The sequence below is a fragment of the Eurosta solidaginis genome, chromosome 5 (assembly GCF_040869045.1).
Source record: "Eurosta solidaginis isolate ZX-2024a chromosome 5, ASM4086904v1, whole genome shotgun sequence".
NCBI classification, from domain to species: Eukaryota; Metazoa; Arthropoda; class Insecta; order Diptera; family Tephritidae; genus Eurosta; species Eurosta solidaginis.
Genome location: NC_090323.1, coordinates 201,618,393 through 201,635,005, shown reverse-complemented (window position 1 = coordinate 201,635,005; position 16,613 = coordinate 201,618,393). Strand labels below are relative to the sequence as shown.

Here is a 16,613-nt window from a genome sequence, read left to right as displayed (position 1 = left end):
GATAAACTACAAGCTTGAAACTTGGAACATAGTTCAGACCAGTGTTGCCAGAAAAAAAATTTCTTTGGGGCTAGAATTTAGAAAAAAGGGCTAGAAAGAGCTAAATTTCTTCAATAAAATCCAAAACCCGTTGCAAAAACAGCCAAAAGTATATGTATATTTTTCGTTGAAAGTTTTCACATTTATTTCAAATCAAACTTAACCAAAGTTATCAAAAAGCTACAGTAAAATAAACAAAAAACAAATAAGATACAAGAGAGGTACATAAATAATACTGTTTTTATACTCAGCGTGCTTTGCAAACAGAGTATATTAACTTTGATTGGATAACGGTTGGTTGTACAGGTATAAAGGAATCGAGATAGATATAGACTTCCATATATCAAAATCATCAGTATCGAAAAAAATTTGATTGAGCCATGTCCGTCCGTCCGTCTGTCCGTTAACACGATAAATTGAGTAAATATTGAGATATCTTTACCAAATTTGGTACACGAGCTTATCTGGACCCAGAATAGATTGGTTTTGAAAATGAGCGAAATCGGATGATAACCCGCCAACTTTTTATATATATAACATTTTGGAAAACACAAAAAACCTGATTATTTAGTAAATAATACACCTAGAATGTTGAAATATGACATGTGGACTGATATTGAGACTCTTGATAAAAATTTGAAAAAATTGTTTAAAATGGGCGTGGCACCGCCCACTTGTGCTAAAATCAATTTTACAAATATTATTAATCATAAATCAAAAATCCTTAAACCTAACGTAGTAAAATTCGGCAGAGAGGTTGCCTTTACTATAAGAAATGCTTTGAAGAAAAATTTCGAAATCGGTTAAGTACCACGCCCACTTTTGTATAAAAGATTTTTAAAAGGGTCGTGGACGAATAAAATAAGCTATTTCTTTGCAAAAAAGAGCTTTACATAAATTGTATTTCATTTCCCAAGTGGATTAAAACTTCAAATTTAAAAAAATAGGCGTGGCACCGCCCCTTTTACGACTAAGCATTTTTCTGTTTCGGGAGCCATAACTCGAAGAAAAATTAACGGATCTTAATAAAATTGGGTGCACACATTTTTCCTATAGCAAGAAATACTTTTAGAAAAAATGGACGAGATCGGTTAGAGACCACGCCCACTTTTATATAAAAGATTTTTAAAAGGGTCGTGGACGAAAATAATAAGCTATATTTTAGCGAAAAAGAACTTTGTATCAATAGAATTTTACTTTCTAAATTGAATTATAACATTAAATTGGAAAACACTAAAATTTTTTAAAATGGGTGTGGCACCGCTCCTTTTACGACTAAGCAAGTTTCTATGTTTCGGGAGCCATAACTCGAAGAAAAATTAACATATCGTAATGAAATTGTGTACACATATTTTCCTTATAGCAGAAAATATTTCTAGTAAAAATGGATGGGATCGGTTAAAGACCGCGGCAACTTATGTAGATATAAACACAGTTTAAAAGGGTCGTAGACTAGAATAATAAGCTATAACTTAGCAAAAAATAGTTTTGAATAAATGATATTTCACTTATCAAGTTTTATGGTAAGAGGAAATTGGGAAACATTTTTTTTAAACTGGCGGTGCCACGTGTTATGTAGAAAAGTAATTTATCTGAAATGAAATATACAATTAAAGCTCACGCTGAGTATATAATGTTCGGTATTTAGGTTAGAAGGGTATATTGCTTTTTAATCCAAAAATACATCGAACTGCACACAATTTTTATACAATTTTAGATGTATGCGGTTAGTAAGTAAGGTTAGCTCCGTTGGCGTTGCAGATGGGTTTTCGGGTATGTATACTATTCAGTGGACATCTAGGAACGCCAGGGAGCAGTTATATTTAAAAAAATTGGAATATTTTGAATAATCGACTTTTGGCCAGCTAGATGTTTTATTTTATTTATTTTTTTTTAGTTTTTTTATTATTATACCTTTCATGAAAATGAAATGGTATATTAATTTCGTCACGAAACTGGAAATTGTAAGTCCTTAAAGGAAAATAGATAGACCCACCATTAAGTATACCGAAATAATCAGGTTGAAGAGCTGAGTTGATTTAGCCATGTCCGTCTGTCCGTCTGTCTGTTTGTATGCAAACTAGTCCCTCAATTTTTGAGATATCGTGATAAAATTTGGTGAGCGGGTGTATTTGGGTGTCCGATTAGACATTTGTCGGAACCGACCGGATCGGACCCCTATAGCATATATCCTCCATACAACCGATTTTTCAGAAAAAGAGGATTTTTGTAATATCTTACCCAATTTAACAGATTGAAGCTTCAAACTTCACCATATACTTTCGTATATTGCACATATTGTTGCCTGAAAAAACTGATGAGATCAGTCGTATATATAGTATATATCCCCCACAACCGATTGTTCAGATAAGGAACTTTTCGTAATTACTGCCCTATTTTAAGAGCTAGAGGCTTCAAATTTCAACGAATGCTTACGTATATAGCATATATTGTTGTCTGAAAAAATCATAAAGATCGGTGGTATATATAGTATATATATGGTGGTATATATAGTATATATATGGTGGTATATATAGTATATATATATAGCATATATATATATATTTTCGCAAATTTTAGCCCCATTTTAACAGCAAGAAGCTTAAAATTTCACCGAATACTTACGTATATAGCATATATTGTTGTCTGAAAAAATCATAGAGATCGGTTGTATATATAGTATATATCTCATACAACCGATTGTTCAGATAAGAAACTTTTCGCAATTTCTACCCCATTTTAACAGCTATAAGCTTCAAATTTCACCGAATGCTTACGTATATAGCATATATTGTCTGAAAAAATCATAGAGATCGGTTGTATATATAGTATATATCTCATACAACCGATTGTTCAGATAAGAAACTTTTCGCATTTTCTACCCCATTTTAACAGCTATAAGCTTCAAATTTCACAAAATGCTTACGTATATGGCATATATTGTTGTCTGAAAAAATCATAGAGATCGGTGGTATATATATTATATACCCCATATAAACTCTAATTTTTGCCCCCTTTTTACTGCTAGAAGCTTCAAAATTCATCAAATTTCATCAAATAGTTACGTTTACGTCATATATTGTTGAAATACGTGATTCGTAGTCATAGTTTTTACACGCAGATCACAAAAAACCTGAAACTTTGCATCCTCACACAAAGTACCTACCTGTTTTTTATTTTATATTTATCTTAAAAATCGTTAAGGTATGTAGATCTGTTCACTATATATTTCTTATCTTATACATCCGATTATTCGGAGATTACGAGCGGGATAAGATTATTGTTCAGCCCCATTCATGAAAGGTATGAAGTCTTCGGCACAGCCGAAGACAGTCCCGTTTTTACTTGTTTTTTATTTAGTTTTTAAATCCTTTTAGGAAACGGTTTTATTTGGCCACTTCTGTTCTATAGATTGGCAGTTTAAAATCATTTTTCCTACGGGTATTAAAATTATGGGTTTCGTTAATATATACAACATTATTTGTTAAGTATTCAGGTACATTTCCTTTTCGTATGTTGAAGATCATTTTCATCTTAATATATAAAAAACACGTGTCACAGGTTTGAAGCCAAGGGACTCCTAAACTACTGCACTGATTTTGATTTTGTTTTGCACCCCGTTTGTAGTTTGATCTAACTTGAAATATAGGATAGGTTATATCTCAGTTTATAGTCGCAATATTATTTTATTGCAATTTTTTTATTTGTTTATACGTAGTATTAAAATCTTACGTATACGCAGTGGTGTTTAATTAAACAACCTGCTTATCAATAAAAAATATTATAGCGAATGATATCAAGTATAGCACATCACCAGGCCCGACGAGTGAGGCGGCGGGGTTCTTAGGGGGCCCGCGATTTAGAGTTACTATGACATTTTTTTTTTAATACGGGAGAGTCTTTAGTTGTTCCATGTGCAATTTTTAAGCCGAATTTCAAAAGCAACGAAAATCTGCATTTCGTTTTAATATTGGTACGAATATTAGCAAAACTAAGGAGTGCTGCCATCTCTAGGCCGATGCTAAGCAATTCAATATTGGAGTTATTTATTCAACAGTTTAGTGATACGAACTTAGCAAAAGGGCAAATAAGAGGATTTGCAAGTAAATTCGTTACAATATTATAGTGAAGTGTGAAAAATAAAAATCTATATATATAAAAAGAAAGGCTAAAATGTGTATTAGGTGGTCGCCGGTGTTTGAAGAGATGCGTCGGTCGATTTTGTTCAAACTTTCACATAAGTTGCGTAAACCTCACGCGGTGGTTACTACAGGTACAGGGTCTCGAGATATAGGCCAAAACGTGGGCCAGTGAATGCCTAGACAGTTTTTATACAATATGGATATCAAATGAAAGCTGTTGATGAGTACTTTGGTACAGAGTAATATATTATCCAGAGACGGACTGGGACTGGGATTAGGACTAGGACTGGGACTGAGACTCGGAGTGGGACTGGGACTGGAATAAAATACATACCACCCTCTGGGACAGGCAATAAGGGATGCAGAAGAATGAAAAGGAATTGAGAGAAGAGAAAAGAGAGAAGGAGATTGAGAATAAGATAGAATGAGACGAAGATGGAGATAGGTGAAGCGAAAAAGACGGAGGGAGGAGTGAATAAAATGATTACGAAAAAGTGTGGAGGGGGGGGAGGGCAGAGTCAGACGTAAAAAGCTTATTAAAATGTATGCAGATAGGCCAAATTTATGGCAGGACAACGTCTGCCAGGTCTTCTAGTAGTATAATAAAAAATAATTTGTTTGACACTTAACCATTTTAGTTTTATTAGCATGTCGCTTATTGACGCATCTGACTCTTCCCGTAACACAAATCTCATACACCTATTTTGCAATATCTGAAGTCTATCTATTTTTGTATCTGGTATAATTAATAAGACTGATGGGCAATATTTAAAATGAGATTCTATAAATGTTTTGTATACAATATCCTTAAACTCTCTATAAATTTACAGGTTCTTTGCATAAAACCGACTTGTTTAGCTAGCTTTCCTACATTGTATCTAATATATTCATCAAATTTGAGTTTGTTGTCAATTACAATCCCAAGATATTTTATTGATTTTATTTGCTCTAACATTTCATCTTTCACCCTGAGATCAATACTCGCAACTTCGCTTTCGATTTTTCGGCTAATAACCATATATTTTGTTTTACTCACATTAAGTTTAAGTCTGTTACCACATAAACATTTATATAAACTATCTAAGTCACACTGCATTTTTGTCAATGCAGTTGTTAAATTACTTTCACTTATTCTAAGCAGAGCATCATCCGCAAACAGTTTTATGTTACAGTACTTTACAGCTTTAACAATATCATTTATATAAATCAAAAATAATATAGGAGCCAATACAGAACCCTGCGGCAACCCTTACGGGACCGAAAGTTCGTTCGAAACTTTATCACCGATTATGGTAGTTATTTTGTTTTCTGGCAGTCAAGTAATTTTGGAACTACTTTAATTCTTTACCCTGAATTCCCATGACTTTCATTTTCTGGAGCAAAATGTCTCGATCCACTGTTTCGAATGCCCTTTTTAGATCCAGGAAAAGAAGAAAATTGCCCAACACCTTATATAAATACTTAAATTGGCGCTTAACCGTTTAAAAGGTCATGGCCGTTCAGCAATCGCTTCTTCGCTTTGCCAACTGGCGCCAATTGGTTACACCATGGGAGTCTAAATCGTTTTCCACCTGGTTCTTCCAGCGGAGTGGGGGCCACCCTCTTCCTCTGCTTTCATAGGCCTCTGCTTCCATAGGCGGGTTCCGATAAAAATACTTTCTTAGCCGGAGCGTCATCTTTCATTCGCATAACAGCGTAGCCGCTGGGTTTTAATTCGCTGAACTATGTTGATCTCTGCGTAAAGCTCGTACAGCTCATCATTAAATTTTCTTCGGCACTCGCCAACGCGTGGAGGTCCGTAAATCTTTCGAAGCACTTTTTTCTCGAAAACTCCCAGAGCTGCTTCATCTGATGTTGTCATGGTCCATTCTGCTGCACCATATAGCAGGACGGGTACGATAATTGACTTGTAGAGTTTAATTTTCGTTTGGCGAGAGAGGACTTTAATTTTTACTTATGCCCAACACCACTGCAAAAAAAAAATGAACATTTTTAGTTACTTCTAACTGGCCACTAAAACCAGAGGCTGAAACTGTTATTCCTTTTATAATATAATTCATTGCAAAACTATTAATTTTGGACTTTAAATATACATTTGATCCAAGATAAAAATTATTTTCAGATTTTTATTTTTTGAGTCCGATAGAACTAGTTAAACTCAAAAAATAAAAATACAGATTTTACTTTTATATGTGGACTTTTATGGAAAAAGTTCGAAAAATAAAAAGGATGCATGATTCGACATGATATTGCTATAGGGATACCTGGGAACTGCAACATTTTCACCTAAACCAATTTTTTGACCAGGATTTTTTCGACTCCGAAAAAATAATAATAATTATTTTCCGTCCCTGCCTAAAACTGCACACTAAAAAAATTCGTACATTTTTCGAAGCCTTGTGTTTGTTTTTTTTATTTAGTAAGCATATGAAATCAGACTAAGCTTTAATTTTGTCTGCTTATATGTAGTTTAATAATGTAAAGAAACCACTTTTATCTATTATTATTTACTAACCGAATATTTTTTTTATTTGAATATACTTTATAGCAGGCGGTTATGTGTACATGAATGGGGATGCAGTAAAGTTACAACCACCTGTTGCAAACACTTTATATGCTCATGTGCCCGTTGAAACGGCAATGTTAGCCACAACCAATTTATATGGTCCAACAACGGCTCAATTGGCAGCAGCACCACCAACAGCAACACATATTCCAATAATAGCTACAACAGCAACGCAACCTCCACATCCACAAGCCTTGCAAGTGGCCGCAGCCCCACCACCACAATCTACACAACATCAACATCAGCAACATCAACAATTAATAGCACATCAACATCCACATCCCGCACATACGCATACACATAGTGCAGCCGTTGCTGCTGCAGTAGCTGCTGCTGCTGTTGCTCCACACGCGCAACAACAACAACAACCAAGTGGCGCCTCTGCATCGACACTACAAACGGTGCCTCCAACTGCCGCACATCAAACCGCACATTTACAATACGCTCATCAGTCTCAGCCACAGACGGTGTTAGCTCAAGTTGCCGCTGGTGGTGGAGGTACAACAACTGTTGCAACAATCGATAACGCCGAGTACGCAGCTGCCGTCATGAATGGTACAATTGCGCAAGATGGCAGTGCCGTTTGTTATGGCCAACAACAACAACAAGACGAATTATCAAGTGGTTTAATAGCCGTAGATGCGTCTGGCATGACGGCGGGTACACCAACATCACTTGGTGGTTCTCATCACCAAGCACACCATACGCAACATCATGTGATTGTGGCTAATGGACCACATCAACATCAACAACAGCAACATCAAATACATGTACAACATCAACAACAAGCAATTGCTGCTGCCGGTAATAATGCAGCCAATACTGCCGAAAATGCTGGTATACCAATGGATCAGCTAAAACAAATGCTCTCAACGCAATTGGAATACTATTTTTCCAGGTAAATTTGGGTTGAAAACTACTTGAATTTACTTTTTCTACATTTTATGAATATAAATAAAAATAAATAAATGTAAGGCGCGATAACCTCCGGAGAGATTTTAGGCCAATTTGTGTCGTGCTCCTCTTGATTTTCCCTACAAATTGGCCGGATGGGACCTACATGTTTTATGCCGACTCCGAACGGCATCTGCAAGGCAGATGAGTTTTCACTGAGAGCTTTTCATGGCAGAAATACACTCGGAGCCCTTGCCAAACACTGCCGAGGGGCGACCCCGCTTAGAAAAATTTTCTTCTAATTGAAAAACCTTATTTCTAAAATTTTGATGTTGTTTTGCCCGGGGTGTGAACCCAGGGCATACGGTGTGGTAGGCGAAGCACGCTACCATCACACACGGTGGCCGCCAGAATGGATATGATATGGTATATTAAACGCAGCAATTTTCGTTGGTTTAAGAATCAGAAGAGATATACAGCTGTAGAAAATAGGAGCAAAAATTAATATTGTAAGGAAGAATATTCCAAACGATTTCGAAACTTGTTTGAAAAAAAATAAAAAAAAAATGGAAAATACGAAAAATGTGTAAACAAACTTGTTTAACTCGTTAACAGTTAGCTTAAACTCGCACTGAAAACCGGGCCTTAGAGTTTTAAGAAACTTTTTGAGTGCGTAGTTTTGTTATATAATAAATTATAGCCTAGCAAAGTACAAACGCCATTCGAAAAACAGTGCCCGTATCATGTTATGCGATCCGTGAGCGAAATCAATTTATATACTCAGCTGAGCAGAGCTCACAGAGTATATTAATTTTGTTCGCATAACGGTAATCCGTAACGGCATAAACTAATCGAGATAGATATAGACTTCTATATATCAAAATGATCTGGGCGAAAAAAGAAATTCATTTAGCCATGTCTGTCCGTCCGTCCGTCCGTCTGTCCGATAACACGATAACTTGAGTAAATTTTGAGGTATCTGGATGAAATTTGGTACGTCGGTTCCTGGGCACTCATCTCAGATCGCTATTTAAAATGAACGAAATCCGACTACAACCACGCCTACTTTTTCGATATCGAAAATTTCGAAAAACAGAAAAAGTGCGATAATTCATTACCAAAGACGGATAAAGCGATGAAACTTGGTAAGTGGATTGAACTTATGACGCAGAATAGAAAATTAGTAAAATTTTGGACAATGTGCGTGGCACCGCCCATTTTTAAAAGGAGGTAATTTAAAAGTTTTGCAACCTGTAATTTGGCAGTCGGTTAGGATATCATGATGAAATTTGGCAGGAACGTAACTCCTATAACTGTATGTGTGCTAGATAAAAATTAGCAAAATCGGATGACGAACACGCCCACTTTAAAAAAAAAATTTTTTTAAGTCAAATTTTAACAAAAAATTGAATATATTCGCAGTATATAAGTAAATTATGTTAACATTCAACTCCAGTGATGATATGGTGCAACAAAATACAAAAATAAAAGAAAATTTCAAAATGGGTGTGGCTCCACCCTTTTTCATTTAATTTGTCTAGAATACTTTTAATGCCATAAGTCCAACAAAAATTTACCAATCCTTGTGAAATTTGGTAGGGGCATAGATTCTGTGATGATAACTGTTCTGTGAAAATGGCGAAATCGGTTGAAGCCACGCGCAGTTTTTATAAGCGGTCGACCGTTTGTCCTTCCTTAACACGATAACTAGAGCAAAAATCGATATATCTTTACTAAACTTAGTTCACGTACTTAGAACTCACTTTATCTTGGTATAGAAAATGGCCGAAATTGGACTATGACCACGCCCACTTTTTCGATATCAAAAATTACAAAAAATGAAAAAATGCCATAATTCTTTACCAAATATGAAAAAGGGGATGAAACAGGGTAATTGGATTGGTTTATTGACGCAAAATATAACTTTAGAAAAAACTTTGTAAAATGAGTGTGACACCTACCATATTACGTAGAAGAAAATGAAAAGGTTCTGAGGGGCGAAATCCATAGCCCTTGGAATCTTGGCAGGGGTACTGTTCGTGGTATTACATATATAAATAAATTACCGGTACCCGACAGATGATGTTCTTGGTCACCCTGGTCCGATATCTCGAAAACGCATTCACATATACAACTAAGGTTCATTCCTTCATTTAAAACCCTCATTAATTCCTTGATACCCATATCGTACAAAAACATTATAGAGTCACCCCTGATCCACCTTCATGGCGATATCTCGAAAAGGCGTCCACCTATAGAACTATGGTCCACTCCCTTTTAAAATACTCAACACCACCTTTCATTTGATACCCATGTCATACAAACACATTCCAGGGTTACGCTAGGTTCATTTTCCTACTTGGAGATTTTCCCTTATTTTGTCTCCAAAGCTCTCAGCTGAGTATGTAATGTTCGGTTACACCCGAACTTACCCTTCCTTACTTGTTTAAATTGCAAAAGCACTGAAAACGTGAATCGGATTAAGGAAATATGTGAAATATTGGCTAAGAGTACTTATTAGATCCATAGTTTATTATCGTTTGAAACGAAAATGGTTTATCCATACGTGATCGTATAACAAGATACGGGCCCAGTTTCGACCCCGAGCTTAGCCTTCCTTACTTGTTAAAATTAAGGAAAATATAAAAATTAAATAACTGATAACATTAATAGTTCTATTTTCCGTTTTTTTTTTTACTCGCGGGTGTATATAAACATATGCAGAATATTTAACTCCTTAAAAGCCTTCGTCGTATTCGAATATAACTTTGTCTTCTCCTTTTTAACATTTCATTTCGTTTACTTTATTTAATTACAGAGAAAATTTGGCTAACGATACATATTTGCTAACACAAATGGATAGCGATCAATATGTTCCCATAATCACTGTAGCTAATTTCAATCTTGTTAAGAAGCTCACAAAAGATATTAAACTTATTACCGAAGTGCTAAGAGAATCGCCAAATGTGCAAGTCGATGAGGATGGCTTGCGTGTACGTCCAAATCACAAACGCTGTATAATTATATTACGTGAAATAAATGAAAAGACTCCTGTGGATGATGTCAAGGTAAGAGATTTCTCGGGCAACTCTCAAGACTACCCTACAGTCAAACCAACTAGTTGTATACTAGAAGGATACTAGTTTGCCAAAAATCCGAAGTAGTATGAGCTCTGTAATTTTTCCATATTAGCAACTGGTATTTTTAACACGGCAATGTTCTACGAAATATCAATTGCCAGTCTCTGAGTTATGACGACGTTGCATCAAATGAGCGATATGTACATACTATTCAATATTTGCATCTGCATCCTACTAGTTAATATACTAGTCCTATTCGGGTTGAAAAATTATTTGAAAATTGATAAATTAACTCAAATTCATTTTATTCATTATATTTCATATGTATAAAAAGTATGACTATATATTTTGTTATCGATCAGCGGAGACGGCGGACCATATGCTCCTGGAATGTGACGCAATTCAAAACCCAGGGCTAAGTTTATGGGCTCACCATGGCCAGAACAGTCCCATATTAATTGCAAATTTGTTTTTGGTTTCGGGTTTACATTCCAATAAATCAGAAAATGCCTTTTAAATAATAAAATGAACACAATGTAAATTCAAACAATGAACTATCTTTTTATTCAAATTTATAAAAAACTAATCCCAAAGCCCTATAATTTAAAATTTTATATATGACTATTTCTGCACAATGCAGAAAACAAAATATCTATACAAAACAACTGGACAAGGAAGAACGCAGTAATTTTGAGCCCTGAAGAAGACCAAAATAAAAGGTCGAAACGTTGGCGAAAAAATAAAAAAGGCGTTTTTCTGATTTATTGGACTGTAAACCCGAAATCAAAAACAAATTTGCAATAAATAAAGAAAACAGTCGGTAGTACAAAAAGTAAGTCCCATATTAAATCCATCAAGCCAAGAGAACTGCTAGGGTTCAACAAGGAAGTCGATTGGGTGAGGTGGTGTGAAGGGGGTGAGGGCACAATAGAACAATGGTCGCAGTGCAATGCTCAATAAATTATCTATCTATCTAACGGAGAAGAAACGAGCCAGTCGTGGTTGACTGTGTCAAAACAGGCCAAGCTGCACTAGCACCGTCCTATGATGAGTGTTAATGGATTTCGGAATGGTGGTAGTGATATGCACTTTACGGAAGTCATGCTGATGGCTGGATACCCGATGAATTTCATTTAATTGAGGCTGGCTGGGTTTCCGGTCTTTGGTAGGGGTTTGACCTTGCCATTCTCCGTCGTTTTGACATGGGCATAGGTGTTCCATCTGGGACTATTGATATTGTCACGGATATTACCACCCCTAAGTTATCCCATCACTAAGGCGATGCTAAGACCATGCCAAGCAGTATTTACGTTAATAATCAAATCAAGTATACACATATATAAGGCAGCCCAGAGAGATGTCACACACAGATGCATTTACTTATACGGCTATGTGCGCGCGAGAGACTGTAAACTACAAACATTCACATCAATAATTCAATCTTTATGTGTTTATATAAACGAATAAATAATTGCATCTACACATATGTACGTATACGAGCAGCGGAGCGGCAATGCACAAACACATGCATATATCTTATCTCAGTGGTCACAAGAGAGGGCAATAATTTGTGCACGTAGTTGTGGCTGGCGATTTTGTAGCCGAAACAACTAGTAACTTCTGGAAATCGAAGAGCCTAGAAGTATGCAGCGTAAACTATAAAAGCGGTGCAGGCGAGTAAGAAGTAATTCAGTTTGATTTGAGTTGATCAGCAGTTACGACTAAGAAGATATCTAGCGAGCAATACCAGTATTATTTTGATTAGTGGAGTTTCATTTGAGCTATCAGTTTGGTTATTAAGCTATTCGTTGCACAGTTTGAGTGTTATTGTGAAGCATTTTAATAAAGGCCATTTTTCCATTATTCAATATTGGAGCTATTTATTCAACAGTTTAGCGATACGAACCTAGCAAAAGGGGCAAATAAGAGGATTTGCAGCAAATTCGTTACAATTGGTGTCAGAAGAGGAATTGTTGGATAAATTCTAGAGGACAACAAGGACATGGCAAAGTTCAGTGAATTGAGGATCCAGCAGCTGAAGAAGGAGTTGGAGAGCCGTGGATTGAATACAAGCGGCGTTAAACTTGAACTTCAGGCACGGCTACGAGAGGCAATGGAAGCAGAAGGAATTGATGTGGAAGAGTATGTCTTTCATCTTGATGGCGAGGAGACAACGGAAATTGAAGAGAAAAACGAAACATCGCAGACGGTTAGCAGCACAGACTTGAACATGATATTGGCTGCAATATCTGCACAAACATCGACAGTAGCATCAATGTCGTCGCAACTGGCATCTCAACTGGAAGCACAAGAGGCACGTATAACAGAAATGTCATCACAAATATCCACCAACATGTCATCACAACTGGAAGAACAGAAAACGTATATGTCATCACAGATGGAATCCCAGGAGACACGTATCTCAGAAATGTCGTCGCAAATGTCATCTCAACTGGAAGAACAGAAGACATATATGGCATCGCAACTGGAAGAACAGAAGACATATATGATATCTCAGTTGGCTCAGCAGTTGAAAGCGCAAGAGGATCGCATATCATCGCAGTTGGAATGTTTTAGTGAACGACAAGATAAAATGGAAACTGAGATGGATGCTTTGAAAGATCGGATTCAGCAGTTACAATTAAATCGTCCAGCAGTTTCAGCGAGTAATCCAAAGGTAAAAACACCATCCTTTGACGGTTCTGTTCCTTTCCAGGTCTTTAAGCTACAGTTTGAGAAGACCGCAGCAGTGAACAACTGGAATGTGGAAGATAAAGTTGCCGCACTCTTCGTAGCATTGAAAGGACCAGCTGCCGAAATCTTACAGACTATTCCAGAGTACGAACGGAACAGTTATGACGCATTGATGGCTGCTGTAGAACGGCGATACGGAAGCGAACACAGGAAACAGATATTTCAAATAGAATTGCAAAACCGCTACCAAAAAGCTAACAAGACTTTGCAGGAGTTTGCTTCGGACATTGAAAGATTGGCTCATCTTGCAAATGCGGATGCACCCGTGGAATACACGGAAAGAGTGAAGATTCAGAGCTTTATAAATGGCATACGGGACGTCGAAACGAAGCGAGCCACATACGCGAACCCAAAGCAAACATTTTCTGAAACGGTATCCCATGCATTGACTCAGGAAACGGCGTCATTATTGAGTAAACCAGCATACAAAGCTCATCGTGTGGAAGTAGAAAGGCCGGAGTGGGTAGATACAATTTTGGAAGCTCTGAAGGGATCACAACAGAAAAATGCCGGAGTTATGAAATGTTTCAAGTGCGGTAACCCAGGTCACATTGCACGTCATTGCAGTAGCAATTCCAATAGTTCCAACAATGTGGGTGGCCGTAAACGCAGAGCTGAAGGAGACGATCAAATCTCCAAATCCACTCAATCGTTAAACTAAAGCGAGTCAGCCGCGCAAGGGGCGACAGCTGGCTCCCTCAATTGAATGCCCCATAATCTCTATCTCGCAAATTGGAAGAAGGTCAAGCAATCTTACTGTCGGAGGACATGTGGATGGAAAAGAACGTTTACTAACTGTAGATACGGGTGCATCCCATTCCATTATTCGATCAGATTTAGTCAACAAGAAGATAAGACCATTGCTTGGAGCAAGATTACGTACAGCCACGGGAGAGGACACCCAGGTAATTGGAGAAGTAAAATGTGAAGTAGCAATTGGGAACGTCACGGTACTTCACAATTTTATAGTGGCAGGTATTGTTGTTGAAATCATAATTGGAGTGGACTTCTTAATCAACCAAGGCATCAAGATCGATATGCAAAGCAAGACGATGCGATATAAGAACATGGATGTGCCACTTAATTTCGGCTACGAGAGAGGCTACAGCAGTAAACGAGTGCTGGTGGAAGAGAGTCAGCAAATACCACCAAAATCAGAAGCAGTCATCTGGGCAAAGGTAGATGGAGATTGTGGGACAAACAAATTGTGGGTTGTCGAAGCAGCAAATAAATCAGCACTGAACATACTTGTAGGAAAAACCCTGGCTATGACAAAACAAGATGGACGTATTCCGGTAAGAGTACTCAATGAGTTCAAGTCACCATTCAATTTGACCAAAGGAGCTATTTTGGGAAGATGCCAAGAGGCCGAAGTAGTTATTAACTGTGAACAGCTCCAGGAATACGTTTCATCTAGTAATACTGATCTTTCAAATGATATCACGGCATGGACGCATGGGCTAGAGGAAGCCTATCAGAGTAAGGCAAAACAACTGCTCCTAAAGTACGCGAACATATTTGACCAGGATGATTCTAAACCAGGCCGCACCAACGTTGTGAAACACCAAATTGACACTGGAGATGCGAGGCCGATCCGTCAAGCTCCACGTAGTGTTCCACTGGCGAAGCGGGAAGTTGTGAGTCAAATCATTCAAGAAATGAGCGACAGCGGCGTCATCGAACCATCAGCTAGTCCATGGAGCTCACCGGTAGTACTTGTAAAAAAGAAGGATGGAAAAATGAGGTTTTGCGTGGACTACCGGAAGTTGAATGACGTAACGAAAAAGGATAGCTACCCATTGCCAAGAATTGACGACACTCTGGACTCGCTATCTGGTACGAAATGGTTTTCCACGCTGGACTTGAAAAGCGGCTACTGGCAAGTGGAGGTGAAGGAGGAAGATAAAGAGAAAACAGCCTTCAGTGTGGGTGATGGTCTTTGGCAATTTACAGTGATGCCTTTTGGACTTTGTAATGCACCAGCTACTTTTGAGAGACTCATGGACCAGGTACTGAAAGGACTACATTGGAAAACATGCTTGGTGTACCTGGTCGACATCTTCGTATTGGGCAAGAACTTTGATGAACATCTTAAGAACTTGGAGGAAGTTTTCCAGAGAATAGGTTGCACTGGTCTGAAGTTAAGTCCCAAAAAGTGTGCGCTGTTTAAAAAGGAAGTCAATTATTTGGGTCACAAGGTAACGACAGAGGGCATCTGCACTGCGAACGAAAAAATAGAGGCTGTAAAGGATGGGCCAAGACCACAGAACCTACATGAATTGAGAAGTTTTCTTGGGCTGTGCACATATTACCGCCGATTTGTACCAAATTTTTCCAGCGTAGCCCATAGCCTCCATGAGCTTACAAGAAAAAACAAAGCTTTTGAATGGAAGAAGGAGCAAGAAGTGGCTTTCCAAACATTGAAGGAACGTTTGTGCACTGCCCCAATGTTAGCATATCCGATTCCAGGAGCAACATTTATTCTGGATACAGATGCGAGTGGATATGCTATAGGAGGCGTTTTATCACAACTGGTCGATGGACAGGAGAAGGTAGTTGCATATTACAGCCGTTCGATTGGAAAACCAGAGAGGAACTACTGTGTTACGCGGAGAGAGCTGTTGGCATTGGTAGACTGCATTAAACATTTTCACAAATACCTCTACGGCCAGCGATTCCGTGTCAGGACAGATCACGCAGCGTTGAAATGGCTTCTGCAGTTCCGTAATCCGGAAGGACAATTGGCACGGTGGATCGAGCGACTACAAAGCTACGACTTTTCCATTGAGCATCGAAAAGGTAGTACCCATGGAAATGCTGATGCAATGTCACGAAGACCATGTAGTTTGGAATGCAAGCACTGTTCAAAAGCCGAGGCTAAAGAAGACATTATAGATGTCTGGCTAATGAATATAACATGTACAGATGAATGGGACAAGGAACAGCTAAGAAAGTGCCAGCTAGAAGATGCAGATCTGTCACGTGTTATGCAAGGGCTCGAACGAAATGAAAGACCAAACAGAGAAGAGATGTCAGCAGAGAGTCCCATTGCGAAGTCATATTGGGCACAGTGGAACAGTTTAGAATTGATATCCGGTTGCCTTCATCGAGTATGGGAGAGTGAGGATGGTAAATACA

At 37.8% G+C, this 16,613-nt stretch overlaps 1 protein-coding gene across 13 annotated transcripts in view; it reads left to right on the top strand.

Annotated features, from left to right (window-relative positions):
• The window catches only part of Larp4B (La-related protein 4B), a 114,086-nt gene that overhangs the window by 28,663 nt on the left and 68,810 nt on the right, over positions 1–16,613 (top strand). For 12 of the 13 annotated variants that reach the window (XM_067787490.1, XM_067787489.1, XM_067787488.1 and 9 more), the window contains exons 2-3: positions 6,730–7,645; positions 10,460–10,709. In XM_067787490.1, coding sequence (XP_067643591.1) covers positions 6,747–7,645; positions 10,460–10,709 — 1,149 coding nt within the window. In that variant the 5' untranslated portion in view covers positions 6,730–6,746. The remainder of the gene's footprint in view (positions 1–6,729; positions 7,646–10,459; positions 10,710–16,613) is intronic. The other variant, XM_067787492.1, reaches the window with a different exon arrangement.